This window comes from Sciurus vulgaris (assembly GCF_902686455.1).
Source record: "Sciurus vulgaris genome assembly, chromosome: 4".
Lineage (NCBI taxonomy): Eukaryota > Metazoa > Chordata > Mammalia > Rodentia > Sciuridae > Sciurus > Sciurus vulgaris.
In genome coordinates, this window is record NC_136464.1 from 186,462,097 (window position 1) to 186,477,902 (window position 15,806).

Here is a 15,806-nt window from a genome sequence, read left to right on the forward strand (position 1 = left end):
TTCCTTTGCTGGTGACTGGTTCTCCAGGTGCACCCAGGACCTCGAAGCCTGTCCTGGGTTTCGTCCCTGCCCTTCGTCTCTGCAGAAGTGCTTCTCTACTGAAGACTCGTCCCTGGTTTTGTCTGAGGTTGACAGGGTTTTTACTCAGCTCTTGCACCTCTGTGTCTGAAGGACCCAACCAGCAAGACTGTAGAGGAGGAAGCGTCTATTTAGGGCTCATGGTGTCAGAGGGCTCAGTCCACAGAAGGTCAGCTCCATTCCTTGGGCTCGAGGTGAGGCGGGACATCATGGTGGAAGAGTGTGGTGGAGGGAGGTTGCTCAAGACTTCACACAGGAGGGAGGCGGCTCCCAGGATGCTCAGGGAGGAGAGACTTCACGCGCCAGACAGGAATTTCATCCCCGAGCCACGCCCCAGTGCCCCCTCCTCCAGCCACACCCGCACTTCAGTCACCGCTCGGTTTACCCCTTGGGGATTAAGTCACCGACTGGTCAGGACTCTCACAGCCCAGTCACTTCTCCTCTGAACCTTCCTGGCTTGTCTCACGTGTGTGCTTCTGGGGGACACCTCACCTCCAAACCATGACAACAGGTGAGCAAAATCTCACCTTCACATTTGGAGGGTTGGTAGGAGAGATTGTAAAACTTCCCCGTATGGAAACTTTTGAAACTGTGCAAGAGGGAAGAGAAGGAACACGCCAGCTTCCGTTTCTCATCGCTCACTGCCGGCAGGTGCTGACTCAGGCCAGCCTCCAGGAGGAGGACCCACGTGGGTGGTACAGGGTGCGGGGCTTGCAGTGCTGGGCACTCCGCGAGTGTGCTGAGCACTCAGGGAGCATCCGAGCACTCCGGGAGCCTGAGGAGCACTCAGGGAGCTTCCGAGCACTTCAGGAGCCTGATGAGCTCTCGGAGCACCTGAGCACTCAGGGAGCATCTGAGCACTCCAAGAACCTGAGGAGCACTCAGGGAGCATCCGAGCACTCCGGGAGCCTGAGGAGCACTCGGGGAGCATCCGAGCACTCAGGAGCATCCGAGCACTCCAGGAACCTGAGGAGCACTCAGGGAGCCTGAGGAGCACTCAGGGAGCATCCGAGCACTCCGGGAGCCTGAGGAGCACTCCAGGAGCATCCGAGCACTCCAGGAACCTGAGGAGCACTCAGGGAGCATCTGAGCACTCCGGGAGCCTGAGGAGCACTCTGGGAGCATCCGAGCACTCCGGGAGCCTGAGGAACACTCTGGGAGCATCCGAGCACTCCGGGAGCCTGAGGAGCACTCAGGGAGCATCTGAGCACTTCAGGAGCCTGATGAGCTCTCGGAGCACCTGAGCACTCAGGGAGCATCTGAGCACTCAGCCTCCGAGCACTCCAGAAGCCCAAGGAGCACTCAGGGAACACTGGAGCATTTGGGGAGTATCTGAGAACTCAGGGAGCATCTGAGCACTCCAGGAGCCTGCAGGACACTCGGGGAGCACCCGAGCACTCTGGGAGCATGCTCACCAGGAGCCCAGGGCAGCCTCCTTCCTGCGAGTCCGGGAAGTTGGCAAGCCCTGGCTTGCCGTGGTTAGCCCTGACCAGAGTGCCGCTCTCAGCACAAGAGCTGAGTGAAAAGGCTGGAGAAAACCGGAGGCAGGAACCATCCGCTGCCATCCCACACCTGCCCTCACAGACGTGGGCCCTGCCACGTGCACCTGCACCACCCGCGTGGGGCATGCAGCCATGCCAGCGTGAAGGCGGCAGCCGGTGAAGGGGAGGCTCTGGGTGAGCGGCCCTGCTCTCGTCTGCTGAGAGTCTGCTTGGGGGAACCGCCCTCAAGAGATCTGTGTTTCACCCTGAGTTCCCTGGAATCGGGTGGCCACGCCCAACAGTTTGGAGAGCACACCCTGTGCCACAGCTCCCTTCTGGGGTCCTCAAGTGGCAACCAGCACCTCCAGATCTCGAATGACGAGTTTTGTCTCTAAGATGAGTGTCTTGCGTTTTGAAGTCCACCCTGCCTCTCGTGTGCAGCGTAGAAATGATCGAGACTGCTTACTGTTGCTTTTCTTTTATGCAGTACACATTTTGGAACTTCATACCCAAGAACTTATTTGAACAATTCAGAAGAATAGCCAACTTTTACTTTCTTATCATATTTCTGGTACAGGTAAGGCCAGTCGTGGTTTCTGTCTCATCAAATGTAAATTAGATAAGTGATGTTTTGTTCGTGAGTTGTCGACTTATGGCTTGCAAGGTCTGAGTGCCAGGAGCACAGTTCACTCACTTGGTTCTCGGAGACCTTTTCAGGCAAGACACGCATGAGATTGCTTTGTGCCCAAGCTGACCACCCTACCACCTCCCTCCCGGAACCCAGGGGGCACAGCATGTGTGCCCAGCCCAGCCACGTTGTCCCGCTCACTCATTCTCTTCCCATGTGCATGTTGCTCTAGAGAAAATTCAAAGAAGTCACATATTGAGACAAAAAAAGCTGAGCACAGTGGCACATGCCTGTCGTTAGCAATTCTGGGGGCTGAGGCAAGAGAATGGCAAGTTTGAGGCCGACCTCAGCAGTTTAGCAAGACCCCGTCTCAGTAAAAAATAAAAAGGACTGGGGATATAGCTCAGTGGCAGAGCACCCCTGGGTTCAATCCCCAGCACCAAAATAAATACGAAAATAAATAAAAGAAATTAAGAAAACTGACAGAGACCTCATAGCAGGGGTGTGAACTGGGGAGCAGACGTGTACTAAGAACAGCTTCTTTGTCATACAAAATACCAGTGAGTGGTTTTTAAAATTCCTCTCACATTAACTTACCCATTGCAATGGAAGCGTGACCCCAGAGGCAGTGTGACCCTAGAGGAACGTGACCACAGAGGCAGCGTGGTGGGTCAGCATGCACCAGACTCATGTCTCTGCCACTTGGCACACGTGGTTTCCTTCAGCATACCCCTTCACTAAATGACTGCCCTCTGTGACAGTCAGCAAGCAGAACAGGCCACGTTCCTCTTGCTCAGTGCTGCTCTGGCAGCAGGGTAAAGCGAGGCTCCACAGTGTGCCTTAAGTTGGTAGAAGCCAGTGAGGTGGTTGGGAAGTAGAGGTTAGTAGAGGGGGTAGAGGTGGGCATGGAGGCGGTAGAGATGGTGGTTCTGGTAGTGGAAGTGGTGGAGATGGTGGAGGTGGTTGGGAAGTGGTTGTGGTAGATGTGGTAAGTGGAGATGGTAGAGATGCTGATCCTGAGGATGCTGGTGGGGGTGACGTGGAGGTGGAGATGGTTGTTGGTGGTGGTGGTTCTGGGGATGGTGGAGGTGGTTGAGAGGAGGTGGTGGAGATGATGGTGGTGGAGATGTGGAGGTGGAGATGCTGGTGGGGGTGACGTGGAGGTGGAGATGGTTGTTGGTGGTGGTGGTTCTGGAGATGGTGGAGGTGGTTGAGAGGTAGTGGAGATGCTGGTCCTGATGATGCTGGTGGAGTCGTGTGGAGGTGGAGATGGTTGGTGGTGGTGGTGGTTCTGGGGATGGTGGAGGTGGAGATGCTGGTGGGGGTGGTGTGGAGGTGGAGATGGTGGTATTGGTGGTGGTTCTGGAGATGGTGGAGGTGGTTGAGAGGAGGTGGTGGAGATGATGGTGGTGCAGATGTGGAGGTGGACATGGTGGTATTGGTGGTGGTGGTTCTAGGGATGGTGGACATAGTTGAGAGGTAGTGGAGATGCTGGTCCTGATAATGCTGGTGGGGTGGTGTGGAGGTGGAGATGGTGGTATTGGTGGTGGTGAAGATGGTGGAGGTGGTTGAGAGGAGGTGGTGGAGATGATGGTGGTGGAGATGTGGAGGTGGAGATGCTCGTGGGGTGGTGTGGAGGTGGAGATGGTGGTTGGTGGTGGTGGTTCTGGAGATGGTGGAGGAGGTTGAGAGGTAGTGGAGATGCTGGTCCTGATGATGCTGGTGGGGTGGTGTGGAGGTGGAGATGGTGGCATTGGTGGTGGTGGAGATGGTGGAGGTGGTTGAGAGGAGGTGGTGGAGATGTGGAGGTGGAGATGCTGGTGGGGTGGTGGGGCTGTCAGCTGTCTGTGGTTGCTACAGGGGTCTCAGAATGCTTCGCTGGCTCTGTTTATTGCAGCTGATCATCGACACACCCACCAGCCCAGTGACGAGTGGACTCCCGCTGTTCTTTGTCATCACCGTCACAGCCATCAAACAGGTGAGAGTCCTGCAGACAGGGAGGAAGACTGCCTCCAACTGTCGTGGAGGCCACCTTGACCTCAGGGAGGCTGCTAGGCTTGTTGCAGCCAGTGTGCGGAAGAGGCGCCAAGCTGCAGACCTTCACTTCCTTGGTTTTTCAGGCCGATGCTTGAGGCAGAAGGAGAGCTTTGGTTGCTTTTTGGTGCCTCTGTCTAAGATCAGTTTCCATGTTCTGAGCCAACCACAGAGGTCCCTGGCTCAGATGTGTGGCACAGCTGCTGCGTGTCCCTTGCAGGTGGGGGGTGTGAATTATGGTGTGCTGACCCCTGAGGTGCAGGGCATGTCCTTCCATCCTGATGAGTGAAGCCAGTGACCGACCCTGGAAAGAGCACGCCTCAGGGTTTCACTGTGTTTTCCCCAGCTTGGTGCAACCTCTGCGCTGGTGACTTCCAGAAGACTTGTCACCCCAGAAGGAAGCCTGTCCCCTTCAGCAGTCGTCTTCTGTTTCCTTCCTCCCAGCCCCTGGCAAAGACCGACTCACCCCCCACCCTGCAAAATCGCACAGCCCGTGGTCCCTGTGGCTAGTCCTCTCACTTGGTGTGATGGTCTTGAGGTCTGTCCATGCTGTGGTGTGTCGATGTGCCATCATGGGCAGGCACCATCCAGCATGCAGCGGACCCAGCTTCTTCACCCTCAGCCTGTGGCCGGCATGTGGGGCTTCTGCCTCGGGCTGTGGCGAGCACTGCCTAGAACACTCTGCATCTTGTGTGGGTGGAGGTCTCTCTTCCCATTCATCTGCTTTTGATTGACAAGTAGAACTTGGACACCTTACACCCTGATGCGTCCACCAGGTCCACACCCCCTGAGGCACACACCCGGGTAGAATCGTTCTGAGGTCTGAGTGGCAGCCAGGAGTCCCTGTGTCCCACACCATGCATCACACAACGGCAGGCAGGTTTCACTGGCTCTGTGTTCTGCCAGTGTGTGGTACCAGCTCCTTAGCATAGCCATCCTTGGGTGTGACGCGGCTTCTCGACTGGCATTTCCCTAGCGGCTGGTGATGCCCAGCATCTTCTCACATGCTCATTGGCCATTTCTGCATCATCTTTAGAGAAATGCCGGCAGACCCCTTGCTGACTCTTACACTGCCTTGCCTTTGCGTGCGTGAGCTGTGAGGATCTCCATACCTTACGGGTACAGATCCTCTATCTGCTGCAAACGGTTGGACCCTGTGGATTTGCATTTCAGTGTTTATGGTCAGTTTTTCATGTGAGACATCTGGATAGTTTACACAATGGCAGTTTCTAATTAAATTCTTGATGGTAAGCTGTGCTAAGTGTAAGTCTTTCTTTAAAAAGCCTAAATAAAGCATGTTACTTGGGCCATGCATTGAGCTTAGCCATTGGAGGACAGGGCTGAAGAGCTGCCGTGTGTGGGATTTGCTCTAGATTGGACAAGTGTGAGGTGGGTCGCACTTGCAGGTGCAGGAAGGGCCTCACGCTCCTCCTGAGTGTCCAGACCTCGTGTGAGGAAGTCTGGACTCGCGTTTTTTTCTTTTTTCTTTTTTTCCCAATGGTTCACTTTATTTATAAACCGGGATTTTATAAATATGGTAGTTCTATGCCACAAAGATGCTGTGAAAATTAAATAAGATAATACAAAGCACCTAGTACAGTGCCCAACCTTTAAGCAAATAGTATTTTTTGGAACAGTGTTGGAATAATTGCAAATAAGAGTCTTAGGCATTGTTCTATATTGCTTACGTGTACATTTGTTTGCAACTCGCTGATGTCCAACACAGGTGGAGAGAAGAGCGACTACTTTTTCTTCATGCAGAGGCTTTTAGCAGACATGTGAATAGACTGCACCTCAGAGAGCCAGTGAGATCACGCAGATGGCTTTCGGTTTCTCGAGCATTGCAGGGATGATCATGCCCAGCTGCCATCTGCACTGCAGCCGCTGCTGCTTTTTAATATAAAACTGTGAGGAACACTGGAGAGTCACTTGGTGTTATCTGAGTTACAGTTCTCACTCCACGACACTCTGGAAATGTAGATTTGAAAGCAACCTGCCTTGTTTCAGACCCTCCAGGAGAGCAAGCGGCGGGGGCGTGGTGGCCAGGGCGTGGTGGAGCACCTGGTACCCTGCAGGGCCGTCCTGGGGATTTGGTGTGTTGAGCAAAGGCTGATCACCTGCTCACCTTTCAACTCCAATGTCTGTTTCCTGTCAGGAATTGGTCCTGAGGTGTGGCGTGGGTGTGCACACGTGTGTGGCTGTGAAGCCGTGTATTAAAGTCACTGTGGTTGCAGAGCTTGAAGCAGCCCAGGTGTTACAGGGGCATCCTTGCCTGAGACCGCAGTCCAGATCTTGAAAACCTCACCCACAGGCTAGAACTCGGTTGAGGCATAACTAAGCGCCTGCGCTCCCTCTGCCTGACTCCAGGGCTACGAGGACTGGCTCCGCCATAAAGCCGACAATGCCATGAACCAATGCCCTGTGCACTTCATCCAGCACGGCAAGCTCGTCCGCAAGCAGAGCCGGAAGCTGAGAGTAAGTGGTGGCTGGCATGTGTGCCTGGTATGCATGACGTGTGCCTGGTGTACACCATGTGTGCCTGGTATGATGACGTGTGCCTGGTATACACCATGTGCCTGGTCTAGATCACGTGTGCCTGGTGTATACCATGTGTGCCTGGTCTAGATCACCTGTGCCTGGTCTGCATCACGTGTGCATGGTCCAGATCATGTGTGCCTGGTCTAGATCACGTGTGCCTGGTGTATACCATGTGTGCCTGGTCTAGATCATGTATGCCTGGTGTACATCATATGTGCCTAGTCTAGATCACATGTGCCTGGTCTAGGTTATGCAAGCCTGTTCTACATTACGTGTACCTGGTCCTGATCATGTGTGCCTGGTCTGCAACACAGGTGTCCAGTCTAGATCATGTGTGCCCAGTGTAGATCATGTGTGCCCGGTCTAGATCACAAGTGCCTGTTCTCCATCACATGTGCATGGACTAGATCTCATGTGCCTGGTTCAGATCACACGTGCCTTGTCTAGATCATGTGTGCATGGACTAGATCAAGTGTGCCTGGTTTAAATCAATAGCAGCTTCTACAAGAGCGTTTTGAACAACTTGGCAGTGGGCTGTCAGTGACAGACATCCCACTGTATGGTTAGAGTGTGTCTGAAGTCTTTCAGCAGGTCACTTTAGAGGCTGTGTTCTGAAGCACCTGTTCTTAGCCTCATGGCTGACCCCTGGCCTTGGTCCAACCTGACTGTGAGCTTGGACTTCAGTCCCAGCATCCTGGCCCTCCATCCACCCTGGCCCTGTTCCCACTGGCCCTCTCCTGGGGCTCTGTCTCTGTCCTGCCCTGGAGTAGCAGTCAGGTCCCATTCAGGGAGTGTGGCCAGCCCTGGTGTAGCCAGCCCATCTCCACTGCCCTTCTCTCCACTGGTCAGCCTGGGTCAGTGTCTCAGGACATGGCTGCAGCCCCTCCCCGCGTCTTGGAGCAGGACGGGGTCTCCAGAGGTGCTGCTGTCTGGCCCTTGAGGAGCTATGGAAACAGCCTGCCCTGGGCACGCGCACTCCTTCTTCACTGGAGGTTTTCTGGTCTTTGAACCGGAACCTATAAATGTGTCTGATGTAGACTGACAGCTGCAGGAGAAGGAATTGGCAGCATCGCGAAGGCCGCGCTCTGGCCAACGCCGCGCTCTGGCCAACACCGCCCTCTCTGCCCTGCAGGTCGGGGACATCGTCATGGTCAAGGAGGATGAGACCTTTCCCTGTGACTTGATCTTCCTCTCCAGCAACCGTGGAGATGGGACCTGCCACGTCACCACTGCCAGCTTGGACGGGGAGTCAAGCCATAAAGTAACGTCCCCATGTCAAGATGCACGTGGGCCCTGGCGTCCAGACTCAGCAGTGACTGTGGACGCTGACTTGCTGTGGCAGTCAGTGTCTTCAGGGCATGGGGCCACCGGGGCCCCGTCCTTCTGATTTTCCCTCCCACCCCAATGTCTGGGCCCCCAGCCGCACAGGTGACAGAAGTAACTTGCAGGTTGTCCTGGGCGGTGCAGCTGGTGTGCCAAGTTCAGGGTTCCAGGAAGCCTGTCGAATGTTGGAGGTTTCCACTTGGCTGGTCACAGTCAGTGGCTTTCCTCGCCTAGGGCTGTGTACACACTCACACGGCCGAGGTCTGCCTGGGGCTATGTGCACACTCACACAGCTGAGGTCTGCCTAGGACGCTGAGGTCTGCCTAGGGCTGTGTACACACTCACACGGCCGAGGTCTGCCTGGGGCTGTGTGCACACTCACACAGCTGAGGTCTGCCCGGGGCTGTGTGCACACTCACACAGCTGAGGTCTGCCTAGGGTGCTGAGGTCTGCCTAGGGCTGTGTGCACACTCACACAGCTGAGGTCTGCCCGGGGCTGTGTGCACACTCACACAGCTGAGGTCTGCCTAGGGTGCTGAGGTCTGCCTAGGGCTGTGTACACACTCACACGGCCGAGGTCTGCCCAGGGCTGTGTGCACACTCATACAGCCGAGGTCTGCCAAGCCCCTCATTGCAGGGCTTGTCCATTAACACCCTTGGAAGGATTCTCTGAAACCATGATCCCCTTGTTGCGGTCAGCGCAGATGCTGATGCAAAGAAATCCAGACGTTCCCAAAGAGCCCTGGAAGTAGGCATGGCCCAGCCGACTGGACCTCTGTCTCACGAGTCCCCGCTCCAGCCCTGGTGCCGAGGCCTCTCCTGGGTGAGGGCAGTCTCTCCTCTGGGCAGAGACGTTTTCTTACAAGACCTTCTGTGGCCATCCACGGTGTCATAGCGCGAAGCCCTGTGGACTCTGCAGTCCACGCTCACGTCTTCTCTGTGGCGAATCCCAGGAGTGGGTGGGTGGCCCAGCTGACCCCCGGGGAGCCGCACTGCCTGGGGCCTTTCAGGGGCATTTCTCGTGTGTGACACGAGACAGGGACAGGATGAGAGAAGCGAGCTCCCCGGCACGAGGACAGCTCCTCTGCTCCCACCCGCTGCCCGCTCTGATGCCCCAGTGCCTGATTATTAGGAAGACACATAAGAGGAGACGCAGGGCCGCCGCCTGCCCACCTGGCTCCTGGACACACATCGTCCTTCCTGCCAGGGCAGAGCTGTAGCAGGCCTGGAAGCCTCCTGTGGCCCCAACGTGGGCTTGGGCTTGAGTGGCCCTCTGTCCAGGCAGCCTCAGGGTCACCCAGAAGCCGTGATGGCCCAGAGCTGGCAGGCAGGGCAGAGGGGGAGATAAGACCAGTGCCGCCAGAGGCCGGCCCTTGAAGCACAGGCCGCCGCCCAAGGAGTGGCCAGGCTGTGTCCCTGAACCCGCGTCCTGGCGGCTAGCTGCACTGGGACAGGTGCTCAAGCAGCCCAGGCATGGGGGACCCAGTCACCTGCTTTGCCCTGCTAGATTTAGGCAGTAGTGGGAGTCAGAATGTCCCAGCCTGAGCTGGTGGGCGACAGCGGAGCTGCTCCTCCTGCCATGTCTTCCCTGGGTGCCGCGCCAGGCCCTGCGGGCAGCATGTGTGTGCACGGGTGGGCGGCCGGGGTGGCGAGGGGCCAGTGGTGATGGTGCCCGCCCTCCACAGACGCACTTCGCGGTCCAGGACACCAAGGGCTTCCACACCGAGGAGGACGTCGACCGCCTGCACGCCACCATCGAGTGCGAGCAGCCACAGCCTGACCTGTACAAGTGAGGCCGCGGGCGGCAGACAGGCCGGGGCAGGGCTGGGGCCTGTCTGTGGGCGAGTGGGGTTAAGGGAGACCACCCGACCCTGGGGCGGGAAGAACAGAGGGTCAGAGGCAAGGGCGTGGGGCCGTCCGGAGGCCAGCACACCCCGAGGCGGCGGCACCTGACTGGGTTTTCTGTCCCAGGTTCGTGGGGCGCATCAACGTGTACAGCGACCTGAGCGACCCCGTGGTGAGGTGAGTCTGGCCACGGGCTGTCCTCTGCCACGGTTCTGTGGAAGCTTGCTCTTCCACGGGCTCCGTAGTAGGGTCCTCCCCGGGAACGCGCGGTTCTGCTCCCTGGTGCCTCCCGGCGGCGTCTGTGCAGGTTAACTCAGGCGGCCCCAGAATGCCCCACGCAGGGCCGCCCGAGGGCAGCCACCTGGAGGGGCACCTCCTGGGCTGGGCCGGGCAGGGAGCCTGGGGACACTCCCAGGGGAAGGCGGCCAGCACCTCTCACACACGCGCACGAGTAGGCCTCAGCCTGAGGTTGCCCGCTGCGGGTGTGGAGACCGGTGCACACCCTACTCGAGGTCACTTTAGGCTCAGGGCCCGACCCCTGGGGTGACTTGGGGCTGGGTGTGCTCACAGGCCCCATTGCCTCCATCCTGGCCTCTGTGGTCGCATACAGCACGTCTGCACGGGTGCAGCAGCACCAGGAGCCACCCGTGACCCTGGCTGGGCACAGGCCCCGGAGGGGCCACCTCCAGGCGTCCCTGCTGAGAGCCACATCTGCCTTGTCTTGGGCGTCTTATCTGCTGATCTGCCTGGCCATTATCTGCAGCGGGTGTTCTAGGGAAGTGGCTTTCAGTGAGCTTGGAGCTGCCCCTTCCCAGAAACTCCGCTTGTTGTAGAAGCCATATTCCTTCTAATTCGGGCAGTCTCTAGATTGTTTGGTATTGCGTGTTCAAGGTAACGTCTGCCCAGGAGCAGGAGCAAGCTCAGTGGGGAATCAGGCAGAATCAACAGTTACTGAGACTCCAGCCTCTGGGCTCCCGCCTGGAGGGCCTGAGCCAGGCTGCTGGGGGCAGACAGTGCACGTCTTGGTGGGCTTCACTGCTGCTGGTCGGTGGGCCGATGGGTGCTGTCCAGGGTCTGCGGGCATGGCTTTGGCTTTCCTGGGTACATATTGTACCAGGGTAAGTCCCTGTCTGCTCTGCAGGACAGTCTGCTTTCTCAGTGGTGAGGGCCGGTTTGACCTGAGTGAGGTGGTGGATGGGGCTGAGTAATCACCGGTGGGCGGGTCCCAGGTCGCCCCAGAGGCTGATGGCGGCCGGGTCGTGGTTTGGTACCAATTCTAGTTTGGCCTTTTAACACGTGCCCTATTTAGCACCCTTGTGGATACTTGGGTTTTTTAAAGATGTGTGTAGCTGTGGGAAGCAGGGAGTGCCATGAGCCGTCCGTCAGATCCCCAGTCCCTGCAGAGTGACGGTTCTTCCTTCTCTCCAAACAAGAAGAAAGTACTTTCTCAAGTAAATTATTTTTAGACTTCCCAGCGACCCGTTTTAAATGGGCCGTTTGTTTCTGTAAATGCTTGTGACATCGATTATCTCAACTGTGCTGCTAACAGAAGCCGACAGCCCCACGCAGCCCCAGGAGCTGCGTCTTTAGTGGCTGTCTGGCTGGGGCAGCTGGCTGCCAGCTGCCAGCCCGGAGTGCTCCTCTGGACAGTGCCCTTGGCCCGAGGCCGCCCACAGCCTCCTCCCTCCTGCTCCCCAGCTGGGGCAGCCTGAGCCACGTGGGCTGGTCACTGCACACAGTTGGCAGGTGGTGTCCAGTGGTGCCCCTGCTACAGCTCAGGAAGTTCTGCACACAGTGGACGGGCTCCGCAGATGCTTGCAGCCCTTCCCTCTGCAGGGGTCAGCAGGGTGTCGTCAGTAGTGAAATGTGTGCATTTGCATTCTACTTTCTTCTTCACCGCGGAGGCGAGAAGTGACATGGATATCCCCAGGAGCCACCGAAATGCAAAGCCCGCGAGGGCAGATGCGTGCCTGCCATTCTCTGGGCCCCGGTGCCTGCAGCAGCACCTGGTCCCCGAGGAATGATTTTTAATTCCTCCACCATTGCTGGTTTCCCCTAGAAACCTGCAGAGCCAGGGTCCCCTCGCGGAGGAGCACTGCAGGGGGCACCCGGGCAGGGCTTGCAAAGGCTGTGGCCGCCTGCCGTCCTCTTTCAAAACTGGTTGCATTGAAGAGACGCCCAGTCTCATGAGGTTGTGAGGGAAACAGCTAAAGTCTGAACAAGACTCATCCCCTTGGCCTTTCCAGAACATTCTGGGGTCCCTAGACCAACCATCCTCACTCGTGGGGCCTGTGGGGAGAGGGCGCTGGACCTGCCCCAGGGTCTCCGATGAAGTAAGTCTGGGTGACTTTTCTGACATGTCCCAGGTTGGGATCTGCCCAGGGTCCCACCTGTGTCCCATACGGGACACTGTGGGAGCTTCCAGACCCAGCAGGGTCAGGGCCTGACATCCCCCTTCCCAGAGCAACGGGGGCCCAGTAGCACCTTCCTGCAGACCCGGGCAGCGTTACGATCTGGCTGTGCAGAGCTCTCCCACCCTCCTCCGCCCTGGCCTCTTGCCTCTGTTGCTTCATCCCCGTGCCTGCCCTTGTCTTCGCAGGCCCCTGGGATCAGAAAACCTGCTGCTCAGAGGAGCCACGCTCAAGAACACCGAGAAGATCTTTGGTAAATGTTTTAAGTAGTAGCTGTGAGTCCAGTTTCTGAAAGCCAGCCTGCCTGACGGGCCAGCGCTGCCTGCCACGGGCTGCATCTTCGGCAGTGGCAGCTCTGCTCGCCAAGGTGGTGCTGATGGGTCACCGAGACCCGTGAAGCAGCAGGCAGGAGCGCCGCCTACTCGCAGGGCACATGTTCTGTGGCAGAAGCGAGGTCGCGGGAAGTCCACGGCAGCTCTGCAGGAGTGTCTTCATGCCTGCATGTCTCTGCCCATGCCACCTGGTTCCGGCAGGCCGTTTCCTGTTTAATAAGTGAGAGAACTTTCCAAATAGACCAGTGTGCACTCCCGTCAGGAAAACTGGGTGGAAGTGCTCTTCACTCAAGATTCAAACCTGAACTTTAAAACCATGCAGAGCGTCCTCTGTGCAGGGAGGTCTCTGAGGACTTGCGCGGTGACCAGGGACAGTCCCTGGCCTGGCACAGCGAGAAGTGCCCGTGTTGCCCAAGGTCTTTCTGCTGTGCTGCGAAGCTCATGCTCAGGCAGGTGCCTCTGCACGTGCGCATCAGGTCACTCTTCTGCTTTCAGGTGTGGCCATCTACACGGGCATGGAGACCAAGATGGCCTTGAACTACCAGTCAAAATCCCAGAAGCGATCTGCTGTGGAAAAGTAAGGGTCGGGGGCCAGGGTGACAACCATGCTTGGCCATGCCACGGCCAGCACTGTAGGCTGCACCATCCCTTGGCCTAGCTCCTCCGCGGTGTCCAGGGGCAGTGTGGGAGTGGCCGCAGGGCTGCCCACTTGGTGGGCTTGCTTGTTTCCAGGCAAGGTGGAGGGCTGCATCCTGCCCTGGCCTCAGCACCCACGCTTGGTGACCTCCTAGGGTTCCGGCTCCCGGGGACCATGCCCTGGACCTTCCCCAGACATGGAACCCCCAGATGGTGGCTTTGGCTCTGGGACGTGGTGGGAGCTCTCTTCTGACATGGTTTGACTAAGGAACCCTTAGCGGAGACAGGTCTTCCTTCCACTGTGTCGGTGCAGTGGACCTCCAGGAGGCGTGGCCTGGAGTCTCGTTTCCTCTACCCCTCGTTAAAGCGTGTCCCTGCCTAGGGTGGACAGCTAAGCGGTTTCCAAACACACTGGGTCTCTGTCTTCCAAGGCTGCATGGAGCAGAAGGGAAATGGGCTTATCGGGGCAGGAACCCTTTGCCCCAGGTGCCCGCAACCTCACGAGGTTTCAGAGTGCATGGTGGGAGCTGGGATCGAGCCCCTCCCAGATCTACAGAGACCTTCACTGGGCTGGGTCTTCGAGTGCCCTGCAATGTCCAGTGTCCCTCCGTCCTTCCCAGGGACAGTCACTGAACCTCCAGCTCACTCGCTATTGCCCAGTGGTAGAGGCTGGTCACACCAGCTCTCATCCAGGTGGCGTCCTCGGCGGCAGGGTGGGGAGTGACATCCCTCCCACCAACAGTCTTCCCATCCTCGGCCCTTGGCCTCACGGCCTCTGGGATTCTGTGCCAGCAACGGTGCAGTGCACACAGCTGTGCACTAGTCAGGTGCTGCTGTGGAAACCGCCCGCAGGGCTTCCTCCATGCTGGCAGGGCCCGCTCACCTCTCCTTGGAGAAGCCCGGAGGAGCCCTCCACCTGCCGGGAGCCCTCACGACCCTGGCCATCACCTGTTGCAGGTCCATGAATGTGTTCCTCATCGTCTACCTCTGCATCCTGGTCAGCAAGGCGTTGATAAACACCGTGCTCAAGTACGTGTGGCAGAGCAAGCCCTTCCAGGACGAGCCCTGGTACAACCAGAAGACCGAGTCGGAGCGGCAGCGGAACCTGGTAGGGAGCGCGCCCTCCCAGGGCAGGGGCCTCCTTCCGCACGGGGCCAGCCGTGGTGGAGCAGGAGGCGCTGTGCCCAAGGGGTCTCTGTGCCGAGCTGTCCTCAGGTGGGGCGCACACCCCAGCAGGCGTCAGGCTTCATGGGAGACGTTCAGGGCCGTGCCCGAGAGGCCTCGGTGTCTCCAGACCTGCCCGGGGCCTGTGCTCACAGGGTGCTCGGGAAACGCTTGCCAGAGAGTCGGGGCAGGGTTACCCTGTTGTGGGAGAAAGAGAGAAAGAGGATCAGACTTCTGAGCAGGGCCATGTGTCCACCCAGACCCGGGTGCACTGAGGGCAGAGCAGGGCCATGTGCAAACCCAGTGCCGTATCTTTGCTGTGTGTATAAGCCTGCCCTCCCTGAGGCTGACCTGGCTTCAGAGGGGGTAGACCACAGGCCAGGCCCTCGCAGGTTCTCTTGGTAAGCCTGGTGGTGTGTTGCGGTCCTGTCAGACCTGGTCCGCGTCCCTGGTGTGTGGCTGTGTTGACAGGCAGCTGTCCACCCCTGGCCTGCGTCAGGTTATGGCCACTCCTGGCCCTGCTGCGCGACAGCCCCACGAGGGCTTGCGCTGGTGCCACGGGTCCTGACGCACCACGTGCTCAGTTCCTCAGGGCCTTCACAGACTTCCTGGCCTTCATGGTGCTCTTCAACTACATCATCCCTGTGTCCATGTACGTCACCGTGGAGATGCAGAAGTTCCTTGGCTCCTACTTCATCAGCTGGGACGAGGACATGCTGGACGAGGACACGGGGGAGGGGCCTCTGGTCAACACGTCCGACCTGAACGAGGAGCTGGGCCAGGTCGGAACCGCGTCTGGGAGTCTGGGCGCCTGGCCCTGCTCCGCGGGCACCGGGGTGGGCAGGCCTCTCTTCGCAGTTCGCGCACCTGGGCCTCCCGCAACCCACCGGAGAGGCAGAGGCTGGGGGGGCTCCACTGGCACAGCCCCAGCAGGGTCTTCACGTCCACAGCATGGCAGAGGCCGCCGCTCACAGCCTGGGACTTCTCACCCACGGCCTTGCTCGTTCAGGCCTTCACGGTGAGCTGAGCCAGCCGACGCTGGGCCCGTGCACCTGCTCTAGCCATGGGCCGAGCCCTGCAGGCAGCCTCACCTTCCTCATCCTGAGTCCCACACTCCATGCAGCGGGGACAGTCCTGCTGGCCCGGGGGCAGGTCACACGAGGAAGTAGACGGTTTGGGAACAGCCACAGATGGGGCCACCCCTGCCCAGGGTGCCAGGGTGCCCACAGTGTGAGGGCAGAGCCATCTGCAGGCCTGCAGATCCCCAGCACTGCCCAGCAGGGGAGAGACACAGGAAGGCTGGTTCCTTCGTTCTCACTGGCCTCAGGTGGCTTCC

At 58.4% G+C, this 15,806-nt stretch overlaps 1 protein-coding gene and 1 long non-coding RNA gene across 9 annotated transcripts in view; both read left to right on the forward strand.

The window, feature by feature from the left end:
• The window catches only part of ATP11A (ATPase phospholipid transporting 11A), a 112,001-nt gene that overhangs the window by 55,482 nt on the left and 40,713 nt on the right, over positions 1-15,806 (forward strand). For all 8 annotated transcript variants that reach the window (XM_079136726.1, XM_079136729.1, XM_079136728.1 and 5 more), the window contains exons 3-12: positions 2,047-2,136; positions 4,085-4,165; positions 6,589-6,696; positions 7,892-8,020; positions 9,768-9,871; positions 10,054-10,104; positions 12,527-12,591; positions 13,166-13,247; positions 14,264-14,414; positions 15,055-15,252. In XM_079136726.1, coding sequence (XP_078992852.1) covers positions 2,047-2,136; positions 4,085-4,165; positions 6,589-6,696; positions 7,892-8,020; positions 9,768-9,871; positions 10,054-10,104; positions 12,527-12,591; positions 13,166-13,247; positions 14,264-14,414; positions 15,055-15,252 — 1,059 coding nt within the window. The remainder of the gene's footprint in view (positions 1-2,046; positions 2,137-4,084; positions 4,166-6,588; positions 6,697-7,891; positions 8,021-9,767; positions 9,872-10,053; positions 10,105-12,526; positions 12,592-13,165; positions 13,248-14,263; positions 14,415-15,054; positions 15,253-15,806) is intronic.
• LOC306659282 lies at positions 8,027-9,105 on the forward strand. Its single transcript, XR_013763257.1, has 3 exons — positions 8,027-8,343; positions 8,437-8,566; positions 8,697-9,105. It is a non-coding gene; the product is annotated as an uncharacterized lncRNA (long non-coding RNA).